Source organism: Bidens hawaiensis, unplaced genomic scaffold, assembly GCF_021521415.1.
Source record: "Bidens hawaiensis isolate Kalapana, Puna unplaced genomic scaffold, B.hawaiensis_p1.1 tig00034650_1, whole genome shotgun sequence".
NCBI lineage: Eukaryota > Viridiplantae > Streptophyta > Magnoliopsida > Asterales > Asteraceae > Bidens > Bidens hawaiensis.
In genome coordinates this window covers 9,585-21,860 of record NW_027496004.1, presented here as the reverse complement: position 1 = coordinate 21,860, position 12,276 = coordinate 9,585, and the positions used below count along the sequence as shown (strand labels likewise).

General features: G+C 33.5%; 1 protein-coding gene across 1 annotated transcript; it reads left to right on the top strand.

Annotated features, from left to right (window-relative positions):
* Positions 1-2,588: 2,588 nt before the first annotated feature.
* LOC143586419 (prolycopene isomerase, chloroplastic-like) lies at positions 2,589-7,606 on the top strand. The gene is made up of 13 exons (XM_077067971.1): positions 2,589-3,098; positions 3,763-3,969; positions 4,083-4,182; positions 4,777-4,859; positions 5,216-5,272; positions 5,355-5,507; positions 6,023-6,101; positions 6,183-6,331; positions 6,469-6,603; positions 6,784-6,897; positions 7,091-7,201; positions 7,306-7,414; positions 7,514-7,606. Exons 1-13 carry the CDS (start codon positions 2,589-2,591, stop codon positions 7,585-7,587), a joined length of 1,881 nt encoding a protein of 626 aa, XP_076924086.1. The 3' UTR covers positions 7,588-7,606.
* Positions 7,607-12,276: the final 4,670 nt, after the last annotated feature.

The window sequence follows — 12,276 nt, the reverse complement described above, 5'->3', positions numbered from 1 at the left end:
TAGCATAATTACACCTTGGTTTTTCTCCTGCAGTGAGCGTTAGGCGAAACCTTTATAGGTTGTGCAGATCTCTCCAACATATCATCGTGATCAACTTTTGGGAAAAGTATTATCAACAATCAAAACACATTTTGGCTTAACTGTTGTTGATAATACTATTCCCGGAACTTGATCACAATAATATGCTCAAAGAGATGTACACACCCTCCTAATATTTTTGCCAGGCGCTCACTTTCCTACTGTTTATTTCATCAGCCGAACGATGGCGTACATTGGCTTATTTACAATGGAATACTTCAATTACACTGGTATATTTTCAATGACATATATACATTTAATCTGAAATTAGAAATAAGCAAATATTTCTAACCAGATTGATCATCAGCTGTGTTTTGAAATTTGCTAAGTGCATTTCGTCCACTTCTTCTTACTGTAACAAATTATATACTTATTCATTAGTTTTAATAACCAAACATGTATATATCTGGTTAAAACAAAACACAGTTTTCAAAGAGTTTCACCTGATTTCATCCTTCTATGTCTTTTAATTACCTGCTGAAACAACCATTACACAAGCTAAACATTAATATAAATACATATAACTGAAAGCATACATGTATAGTTACAGTTTCATATAAGCGAAAATGAAACTGATAATTGCATATTTAACAAGCATAATATCGTGCTACATATGTACAGATCTTGTTAACTTACACACACATAATATTCCTTAAATTTTTGTTAGGTTTATTTATTTTTTTGTTACAAAAACTCTTGTTCTACATATGTGCAGATCTTGTTAACCAACACAAGTTTCATACTCTGTTTGCTGAAAATCAACATTGTCGTTTATGAACCCTAAAAACACAAATCACACACATAAGAAATAATAACCCTAAATCATTGATTACACAACTAGAGAAATGAAGCATAAGTGTCCATTAGTTCAGTTTCTTGTTTTCTTTGTTAAAAATCTTTACAATATATTATATTTTTTTGAATGGCCATTTGGATCACTAACGGGCCACTGATCCACCCAAAAAAAGGTAACATATCTTAAGATCTCCTTATTATTTTTACTTTAGGAACCCGAAAACTCAGAATACAAACAAACAAACAAACAAACAAACAAAAAAGCATTTTTATGTAATAAATCTCTACATTATAAACCCTAAAACAATTATTTCAAAAGAATAACCAAGTGACATTTTTTTTCAAAGTATACATAATGCAGTATATATATGCAGACATGAGCAATGGAGTGTGGTAATTGGGTACCCACTTCTTTTCATTTAAATCCCAAAATAGGGTTTATCTACACAAATTATTAACATTCAACCATTTATAATAAGAACATTTTAGTTAATATTTTTAACAGATGAAACATTTATAATCAAAACTTTGAAATAAAATACAAAGATTTGTTTACCAGTGAAATGTTGTTTGTTCCTCTGTCGTAACTTTGAGGAAGACTGATGAATTGGGTTTTTGGGGACCCGGTATAAAAGGCAAAGATAAGCGGGTCGGGTCAATGTTTTTGTGTTTCTATGGGAGTATGGGTGCAAACCAGGAGAGCTTTTTCCGTCTCGAGTCACGTCTGGGTGTTAAATAAAACTCGTTTAGCTGCTGAGTCTAATCTTGGGTTTTGTATGAAAAACTTGCTTAGGCTTATAGAGCCTTGTGTATTTTAAGTTTGACATATTCTGAACTTCTACATATTAACTATTAAGTTAGCACCTTACTAAACGAGCTTTTGACTGGTAGTTTAGTTATGTGGTTTTCTAATCACCCTAAACATATGTATTTGTGTAACCCTTAGAATTTTTGTGTGTAAACGGCATTTTAAATGGAAAATTGGACTTTGATAATTTTATATTTTTATGATGGGTTGATAATAATCTAGTCTGAGAGTATTATTGCCATCTCCCATTTTTTACACGATTTTTTTTTCTCATTGGGCGTCAACTAATTGATGATGTAAAACTTATATAGAAACGGTGCTCAAAACAGCTTGATTTTTATTAATTGGAACTTTAAACACCCGAATGAAGCACTGTTTTAAGATATGTTTAGTCGACTCATATTCTCCTTCCGGCTCAAAGTCCTAAAACATTAGTTTAAAGTTCAAAAAAATTTAAGAAAGGTCCAACAAAAAATATAATCTAAAAGGTAAAACCAATGACAAAACTATTCAGCTGAAATTATTATTATCAGTAAGTAACTGAAAATGTAGCATTATTAAAATTCAATTTTCAATTTTAAATCAACAACGCCACAAATTAATAGTTGCACAATAATCATCCCAAATTGAACCAAACATAAAGATGCCCATAAAGCAAACTCTTTGTCTCATTTTTGTCTAATAAGTTGGCCAACATTTGTCTCATCTTAAACCGAATCAATTCATATTTTGGTTGGAATCGTCATCATCTTCATGTCACTAATCCACAACCCCCTTCATCCCTTCTTTTATCACCTCTTAAATTTTATTAATAATAATAATAATAATAATAATAATCCCACCTCAACCACCCAACCCAAAAGTACACTACACAGTCCTCTTCAACCCACCTTCAAGATTTTACAAAATGCTTTCAAATATTCAACTGGGCAGCTTCACTACCTGCAAATCAAGAAACATGAATACAAAGTTTCAATCTTTTATTGATTTTCACCAACCCAGATGCAAAAAACCCTTAAAAACCCTAACTTGCACTGTTCTTTACAAGCCCAGATCATCAAGACAGAGTCTTTCTTGCTCCAAACCCCAAAATTATAGTATTCAGGAAGTGGGTTTCTTGAAAAAAGTTGAATTGAATAAGAATTTGGTGTCTGTTAGTGTTAATTCTGTGATGGGTGTTAGTAAATTGGTGGAGAAGGATGACGTGGCAGAAGGGAAGAATAAGGGTAGTTATGATGCAATTGTGATTGGTTCTGGGATTGGTGGGCTGGTTGCGGCTACGCAATTGGCGGTTAAGGGGGCGAAGGTGTTGGTGCTTGAGAAGTATGTGATTCCTGGTGGGAGTTCAGGGTTCTATGAGAGAGACGGGTATACTTTCGATGTCGGTTCGTCTGTCATGTTTGGGTTCAGTAATAAGGTAATTAGATGTTGTTTTCTTTACAATTTGTTAGGTTTAGTAAGTAATATTATCAATTTTGTTATTATCTTTGCCAATTTGCCATAATTGAATCTTGATTGTGTGGATCATTTGACAATTTCACTTTGTTGGTATGGAAATTTAGGAGTGTTTGGATGTTTGTATAATGTATTCTAAGTAATTATAGTCAGTTTAAGTGCACATCCAACCCAACCCCCCCCCCCCCCCCTCTACAATAAGCATTTAAATTATAGTTTTGTACGGTTTGACTAGCTCGTCTACGCTCGAGCTTGACCCGGGCTCATTTTTTATTGGTTAACTAATTTATATTCATTTGTGATTGTTTTAATTATGGTTTTTATATGTAACATAATATATGTTATTTAGTTAGGGGCATTTACATATTTCCCCTTCCTAAACTTTGAAATTACATTTTCCCCAAACCATGCTTAAAGAGCATTGTACATTTTGCATTAAAAACTTGTATTTTGGGGAAATATGTAATTTCAAAGGTTTAGGAAGGGGAAATATGTAAAAATCCCTTTAGTTAATGTTTATCATAATTGTTATGAAAAATATATGTTTGCTATATATTATTTAATAGTTAAGAAAATGAATTCAAATGTGAACAATATAAAGTTAACCAGATTATCTTTTGTTATAGGGAAATTTGAATTTAATAACTCAAGCATTGGCAGCAGTTGGGTGTAAAATGGAGGTGATACCGGATCCAACCACCGTTCATTTTCATCTACCAAATAACCTTTCGGTTCAAGTACACAGAGAATATGATGATTTCATTTCTGAACTCACAAGTAGATTTCCACACGAAAAAGAAGGAATCCTTAAATTCTACAACGAATGTTGGAAGGTCCGTTTTGACTTTTGTTTAAGGTGATCGCAAATTGCAATATCTAATTGTTCTTTTTCACCTCGGTTTGAATCAAAACTTGCTAAAAACTATATTTTGTTGGTGGTTGACAGATTTTTAACGCGTTGAATTCATTGGAACTTAAGTCCCTTGAGGAACCTATATACCTATTTGGTCAGTTTTTCAAAAAGCCAACCGAGTGCTTGACATTAGGTATGTTTCCTATTTGCTAGATATGACAAAATGGGAGGTTTTGGTAAGGGTTAAATGGGTTATTTTTGTACAGGTTGAAACAGGTCGGGTTGACCCGAAACATATTTTATTCTAAATTTTCTAATAGATAGCTAATGTGTAAGATATGTCTTATGTATATGAAAATTTATACTATTTCATTAACCATTTTGAATAAAATGGTTTTGGAGATTTTATAAATTAATAATACCATACGGGCTACTTTGGGCCCATCAACTCCTTTTAAGCTATCTTTTTAATTTACCCATTTGTCAAGTTAGAGATAAAATATAACCCAAATTTGTCACATGGGTGAAAGTTGCCACCTTTATTATTTAGGGTCAAAATCATTAAACTTTTAGAAGCATGAAAGAACTCATAAGTAAACTGATTATTGAGATAAATGAAAAATAACCTACCTAACTGAAGTTTTAAACTTTTAATCAACTGATTATCTAATTCTGATTCTTTGCAATAATCACATTTGAAATGCACATCCAATGATCCAAACAACCCTTAAATGGGATCCAAAATCTTAAATTAACTTAATTTATACATTATTGGTGTCTTTTATAGCTTACTATTTGCCACAAAATGCTGGATCCATAGCTCGCAACTACATTAAAGATCCTGAAGTACTCTCATTCATAGATGCTGAGGTGGGCCCATTAACTCAAATTAACTAAGATTTAAATCCTTATTTTTATAATGTTATTTTTTTTAATCAAAATTAACACAATATGTCAAAATTAAATTGGGTTGATCCAATAACATTTTTTTTACTTTCCTATCTATCCCATAACTGTGTTAATTTTGATTAAAAACAAAATTACTCAATTAAGGATCTAAATCTTAGTTATTTTTTTTGTTTGACTTGTTGGCTTTTTTGAGATAAAACACAACCCAAATCAACCCATAAGTAGGTGGATTTATATTTTATAGTGCCACCTATAGGTTGTAGAATATATGATTGTCACTTTTTTTCTTTTGAATACTGACCGTTTGGTTCTTGCAGTGTTTTATTGTGAGCACTGTTAATGCTTTACAAACTCCCATGATTAATGCAAGCATGGTAAACAAATTAACCATCAATTTTCTTTTCATTGGCTTGTTATTCCTATTCTACCCGTTCTTATGATTTATGTTGTCATTAGGTGTTATGTGACCGGCATTTTGGAGGCATAAATTACCCTGTCGGTGGGGTTGGAGGGATTGCAAAGTCTTTGACACAAGGTTTAGTTGATCAAGGAAGTGAAATACTTTACAAGGCAAATGTCACAAATATTATCATTGATAATGGGAAAGCGGTGAGTTTATCTTAATTATTGTATTATTATATTAATAATGATTTGGGTTGCAATCTCTCCAACCCCACCGACGGGGTATTTGATTCCATTCTCTAGCATGTTTCCTAGCTAAAATGACCTATTTGCCCTTTGTTACCTTTTGTGGTTATGGTAAGGTGTTTTCCAATGTCAAGAAGTTTGCTAATTAAGATGAAATATTTTCTTTTTATTATCGTTACAAATTACTATATAGTGTTGATTGGGGTTCATAGAATTCCTCTAATTTGTGTTTCTTCAATGGTATGTATTTTTAATTTCAAGTTAGTTTTCTTGTTATGCAAAAAAATACATAAAGATAGTTTCCTTTCGTTTACCTTTATCAAAAACGGCATTTCTTTCCAAGAAAGTAATATATAGTTGAATTGTCCTTTTTGCCCTTTGTGTTAATCAAAGGGTAGTCTAGTCATTTAAGTCAAATAAAGCGTTACAACTATCACACTATCCTACAATAATGGTTTTTTTTTTCATTGTTGTAGGTAGGAGTGAGACTATCCGATGGAAGAGAATTCTTTGCCAAAACCATAATCTCAAACGCTACAAGATGGGATACTTTCGGTTAGTTTTCACTCGAAAATACTATTCCCTATAATCGTCTTCAATCCTTTATCCATGATTATTATGCTTTCTTTATCATAGGCAAACTTTTGAAAAAGCAAGATCTACCAAAAGAAGAAGAAAACTTTCAAAAAATTTACGTAAAAGCCCCTTCTTTTCTTTCTATTCACATGGGGGTCAAAGCCGAGGTTTTGCCACCCGATACAGATTGCCATCATTTTGTTCTTGAGGTACTTATATATCTTTATATATGTGTATATATATGGGTCAACCTATTTGACCCCCTTAGAGATAAAGCATAAGCCAACTTATAAATGGTTTGCAATTGCCATACAAATATATATCTTTTAAATTATTAATCGTGTAGGATGATTGGAAGAACTTAGAGGAGCCTTACGGGAGTATATTTTTAAGCATACCGACTATGCTTGATTCATCTTTGGCTCCAAAAGGACGACATATCCTTCACATATTTACAACTTCATCCATAGAGGATTGGCAGGTATTTATTCTTTTATTATTTAGTTCACATTGCAGCGTTTGAATCTACCACATGTTCAGTGTTTAAATTTTAAAATACCCTTTGGTAACAACAAAGTGCGACACACATATATTTTAAGTTTCACATTTTCACTTGGCATATTATTTATATTATATACTGTTTTTGAGAAAAAAAAAATAGGGGCTTTCCACAAAAGATTATGAGATAAAGAAGGAGCTTGTTGCAGACAAAATAATTAGCAGACTGGAAAATAAATTATTTCCGGGACTCAAAGCCGCCATCGAATTTAAAGAGGTACTGCATTTCCACCCGAAAACAATAAATAAACATTCACAAAACTGTACACATTTTTTATGTAATTTTCATTTGAATTTGAGAAAAAAAAAATGATCACTTTAAATAGTTGTAACTTGTGCTTTATTGACTCACAAAATGGATAGTTAAATGACTAATATAGCCCGAACGCCTGTTTAATATTATTTGGCAGGTGGGCACACCAAAGACACACCGACGGTATCTTGCCCGTGACAGTGGCACATACGGGCCAATGCCACGTGGCGTGCCTAAGGGCTTATTGGGAATGCCTTTTAATACCACTGTAAGTTAATAGTCTTATCTAATACGCGCTTGATTGTATATATAACTTTTTTGGTCAACGAGTCTTTGGATTTTATGCTGATGTTTTTGTATTGAATCGTGTAGGCTATAAACGGGCTATATTGCGTAGGTGACAGTTGCTTTCCGGGACAAGGTGTTATAGCCGTTGCTTTCTCGGGTGTAATGTGTGCACATCGAGTAGCTGCAGATGTCGGTAAGTGTAGTTTAATTTATTTTTGTCCTTAATTATGATGCCGTGTGCATGTTTTAAATCGTCACTAAAGGTTTTACTAAGCCAGTTATCTGTTTGCAGGACTTGAAAAGAGGTCACCCATATTAGATGCAGGGCTCCTGCGGGTTCTGGGTTGGTTGAGGTCGCTAGCGTAAAGCAGATTCTGTGTGTGATGCGAAATGTATTTGTTAAGCCGATGTATGTAATCGTTCATATTGACGACAATTTTTTTTCGCAGTTTCAAATAAATTTTAATGGTAGTGAATAATTAAATATGGAAGATACGAGGGATATGCGATTGGTATATATATGGATTTATGGTATGGTGTTCCTTTCACAAATGTAAATGTAAGGTTGTTTTAAATCGTTGTAAGTGTAGAATAAAGGTGATATTTTATTGTTAAAAAAAAGGGAGCCATGGTAATTATTTTTAGGGAAAATTTTCAAAATAGGTATTTATGAAAACAAAATTGTAGTTTTAGGTATGATTTTAAAAGAATTCCTAAAATAGGTATTATAAATTAGTCGTAACGAGTTAATTATTTTAGTATACGAGTAGTTTGTAGATCCAATCAAAACATGCCATGTGACCATAAACTAACTGTGACGAGTAAGTTTATTAACCATCTAGTCGTCACGACTAAAGTAGTTGCATGCATCGTGATCATTAACCATGAGTACTGCATAAATGTTTTAGTCGTGACGAGTAGATTAAAACTTTTCGAGAAACGAGTAGTTTACTAAACTAACCAAAACGAGTTGTTTTGTTTACCAAATTCATTGAACCGGTTAGTTTTACAAAAAACTAACTGGGCCGGTTAGTTTGAAATCTCAAATAGCAAGTGCGAGTAGTTCCTCCTTATACATTCCCAATACGAGTATTTCTTCCGTAAACATATCCAATACGAGTAGTTTATTACTAGTTAACCCCGTCGCGAGTAGTTTGACCTTATAATCTGCTCGTGGCTAATCATTTTAGCGTTAATACTATTTAATTAGAAAATATTGTAAAAGATTACTCGCCACGGTACAATTAATTAAATCCTACTCGCCGTGGTACGTTACATGGATACTACTATTCCCGACTTGTTTGCAGAAACCTTTCAAATTCTTTTTTAGTAAGTGTTTGAAACCTTTTAGTTTCAAGCTCCTTTGTATCTTCCCACTTTCCGCAATAACAAACTACAATATTATCAATTTTCTCCTCCATTTATGTGCAGGTTCAAAACAACAGGAAGATGGCGTGATTATAAACCCATAACTTCAAAACAACATTGTAACGACTAGTTTAGACTAGAAAGTTATGAGCCGAGTATATTAAAAAACAATAAACAGCCGCGAGTATATTTTAGAACAAACTACTCGTATTGGATATGTTTACGGAAGAACTACTCGTATTGGGAATGTATAAGGAAGAACTACTCGTACTTACTATTTGAGATTTCAAACTAACCGGCCCAGTTATGTGACATTTGAGCCAAAACAAGGTACACCTTAGTACGTATTCACCGATTAAGCAAATAAACGCCTTTTGCGTAACAAACGAACGATTAACCGAACGGGTCGGGTTATGACCCAGAAATCCCGGGGGGGCATCTATAAGTGTTATACGTTTAATATAAGCTAAAATATTAGTAATATGGTCTTAATTCGATAGCAAACAAGTTAAACGAAAACATGCTCGTTTAACTACCCGCTATAGATTTAAATGCGAAAGATAGTTACAAACCAAGCATTGTATCATCCGTTAAGCCGAAAAAGACTTACCAAACACTTATTTGAAATGTTTTAAGTGATCCGTGAAAATATTTTCGATTTTTACAAATATATAGTATGTTTTTATAATTTTACACAAAACTAGCCGAAAAACACTCGTTTTCACACTGTTTAACGCACCCGATAAGTTTTTCGCGCCAAAAACCTAACCCGATGTAAATTTGGACCTGGGTTTTCGTATTTGGGCTTGTAAAAACAGATTGTTGGGCCAAAATGGGCCCAAGGGGGCCCAAACCATCCTTCCGATCGGACAGCATACCCCACCCCCATTTTTTTTATAAAACTTACTCCTTAAGCTTGTTTATTCATTCCATTTGATAAAAATTTGAGGTCCAAGCATCTGCAACCAAAATTTCCAGAAACTTTCTAAACCCTAAGGTAAACAACTTAAATAAGCTACTTTTACACTTGTTTAACCTTGATTAATACCATATAAACATGTTTTAATTACCAAAAATCATTCCTAACCATGTAAAAACCCTAAAAATGGCCCATAAACATTTTTTGATCATACACATGGTAAGGAACCTGTTTTGATAGTTTTTTTGGCCATAAACAAGGATTAAAGGGTTGAAACGGCATTTTTACGGTTCAAAAGTTCGTTTTTGTGCACTAGCCGAAACCCTAAGTTAAAGGGCTGTTATATTGATGAAACTTGCTTGGTTTGTGATATAGGACTTTTATATAGCCTACATAGGAGCACAAGATCTTGAAAAGCTGATTAGAAAGGCGGAAACGAACCAAAACCGCTAAGGTAATGCCGAAACACTCGCTTACGGGCTGTTTAGGTTAAGGTTGTGATGTGCATATTTTTAGGTCTTGAAATTTTGTAGGGACATGAGGGACCATGTCATTGAGTCCCTGTTCAAATTTGGTAATTTTTCGACCATCCGAGAATATTTGGCGAATTTATTACCGAATTGGGACGTTTAATGGGGAAAAATAGTTAAAATGCTTCAAAAATTATTAAATTTTTTTGAGAACTCATATTAAATGTACTTTGATCACATATGAATTTTGGGATCATTTGGAGAAGTCTAAAGGTGTTTTGTGCATATGCGTTCGTGTGAATTTTTATAGCCGAATTTGGGCTGAAATGAATATTGCACGAGCTTTTTTCCATTCTGGAAATGATACAGGTTGTTTTGGGACATAATTTGAGTATTCAGGAATTTTTGTGGAATTTTGGAAATTGTTTGGGATAAACGGACGATTTTCATGCGAAATATAGCTGATAAAATGAATTTTTATAAATTAATAAATCAGTAAATAATTCCAGAAATATTTTTATAAAAATCTAAATATTTTAATTGATAAGTGGCTTAATTTTCATAATTTAATGATTAACGGTTAACTATTATGCTAATTTAAAGATTAAACAAATTCAGTTTTATAAAAACCGGCAAGTTCGCAACTAACGAACCTGCGGGAATATCAAAACACCAAGAGTGATCAAAAATCATATATTTGGATTAATTAAGTAAAAACGAACTTTTCTATGAGAAACCTGGACAATCCAGATAGTTTGTGCGCGTTTCTTCTTAAATCAAACTGAATAAACGGAAACGGGCCCCGTGGCTAATCCGGGACCCCATTATGTGATCCTTCTTTATAACTTAATCATTTTATTAACCAATACATTTACCCAAGCTTATTTTCCCATAACTGTTTTCTGAAAGCGTAAACGAACAACTTGACCCAGCTGGGAAAACGGGAATCTGAGCCAATTTCGGTTTTAAGTATTAGACGTTGGACAACATCACAACCTAAACCTATTGCCACTTTCTGGGCGTTCCAGCTATACCCAGATTAGTTATACAGCCCAGTTTAGTATTGAGTTTATAATAATATTAAAATATTGATTATAGGAAACCGTGATTATTACACAAACCTCGAACCGACTGCTACTGATTATCTACTAAACAGTGAGTTTCATGACCCCATTTTCTGAACTATTTTACGAACTTTTGGGATGAAAAACATGTTTGCTTATATCTATATACTTATCTGAAACATGTGATGATGTGAATTATCTAAGTGCTAACACATGAAAGTCCCCACTAACACAGTGATTAACTTCGAGCCGGTGGCTTGTGAATAGTACCATTGGTTTGACAAACCCAAATGGAATCGGCCTGGTTGCCGTGTCACCTAGCGCCGTTTGCACATGATCATATTTATACAAACAGGCTATGTAGTGTTAGACATAGCTACCGTGGCATGTTGTGGGCGGAAGGGGAGCCACAGTGGTTGATTGAGCGTGGGAAATGGATGCACGCAGCACATACAGTCAAGGCTTCACTATAGCTTAGCATAATTACATCATTTACATACATACTTATTTCATGATTACAAGTGTTAACTTGTGAATACTCATAACTGTTTTCTTGAAACTCGTGAAACTCACCAACTTTAGTAGTTGACCCGTTTTAAACTGCTTTTCAGGTATACCTAAATCGGAATGATTTGGTGATCTGTTACTTGTCCAAGGTGTGTGGTTGATGCTATGTGAATAAAAGCAAGGGAGTTAGTAGTAAGATCATATAGTTAACGTACTAGTTTGGTTTGTATCACCTAGACTGTAAAACGATGACAAAACAAGGAAATGTAATATATTGTAATTAGTTTGTAATGTTTCTTTATAAACAAAGTGTTGATACCAGAGGTGTCTGTTACATTCCCGTTTTACGCTTCCGCATTGTGCTAGTCGGGGTGTGACAAGTTAGTTTTTTGTAAAACTAACCGGTTCGATAAATTTGGTAAACAAAACAACTCGTTATGGTTAGTTTAGTAAACTACTCGTTTCTCGAAAAGTTTTAATCTACTCGTCACGACTAAAACATTTATGCAGTACTCGTGGTTGTTGATCACGATGCATGCAATTACTTTAGTTGTGACGACTAGATGGTTAATGAACTTATTCGTCACGGTTAGTTTATGGCCACGTGGCATGTTTTGATTGGATCTGCAAACTACTCGTGTACTAAAATAATCTACTCGTCACGACTAGTATACAATACCTACTTTGGAAATTATTGAAAATCATACCTAAAACTAGAATTTTGTTT

Bases quoted from the DNA above. Each gene is read 5' to 3' on its own strand.
- LOC143586419 (XM_077067971.1), top strand. From the start codon at position 2,589: ATGCTTTCAAATATTCAACTGGGCAGCTTCACTACCTGCAAATCAAGA. The intron at 5,508-6,022 runs GTGAGTTTATCT...TCATTGTTGTAG, and splicing joins TCATTGATAATGGGAAAGCG to GTAGGAGTGAGACTATCCGA. The intron at 6,604-6,783 runs GTATTTATTCTT...AAAAAAAAATAG, and splicing joins CATCCATAGAGGATTGGCAG to GGGCTTTCCACAAAAGATTA.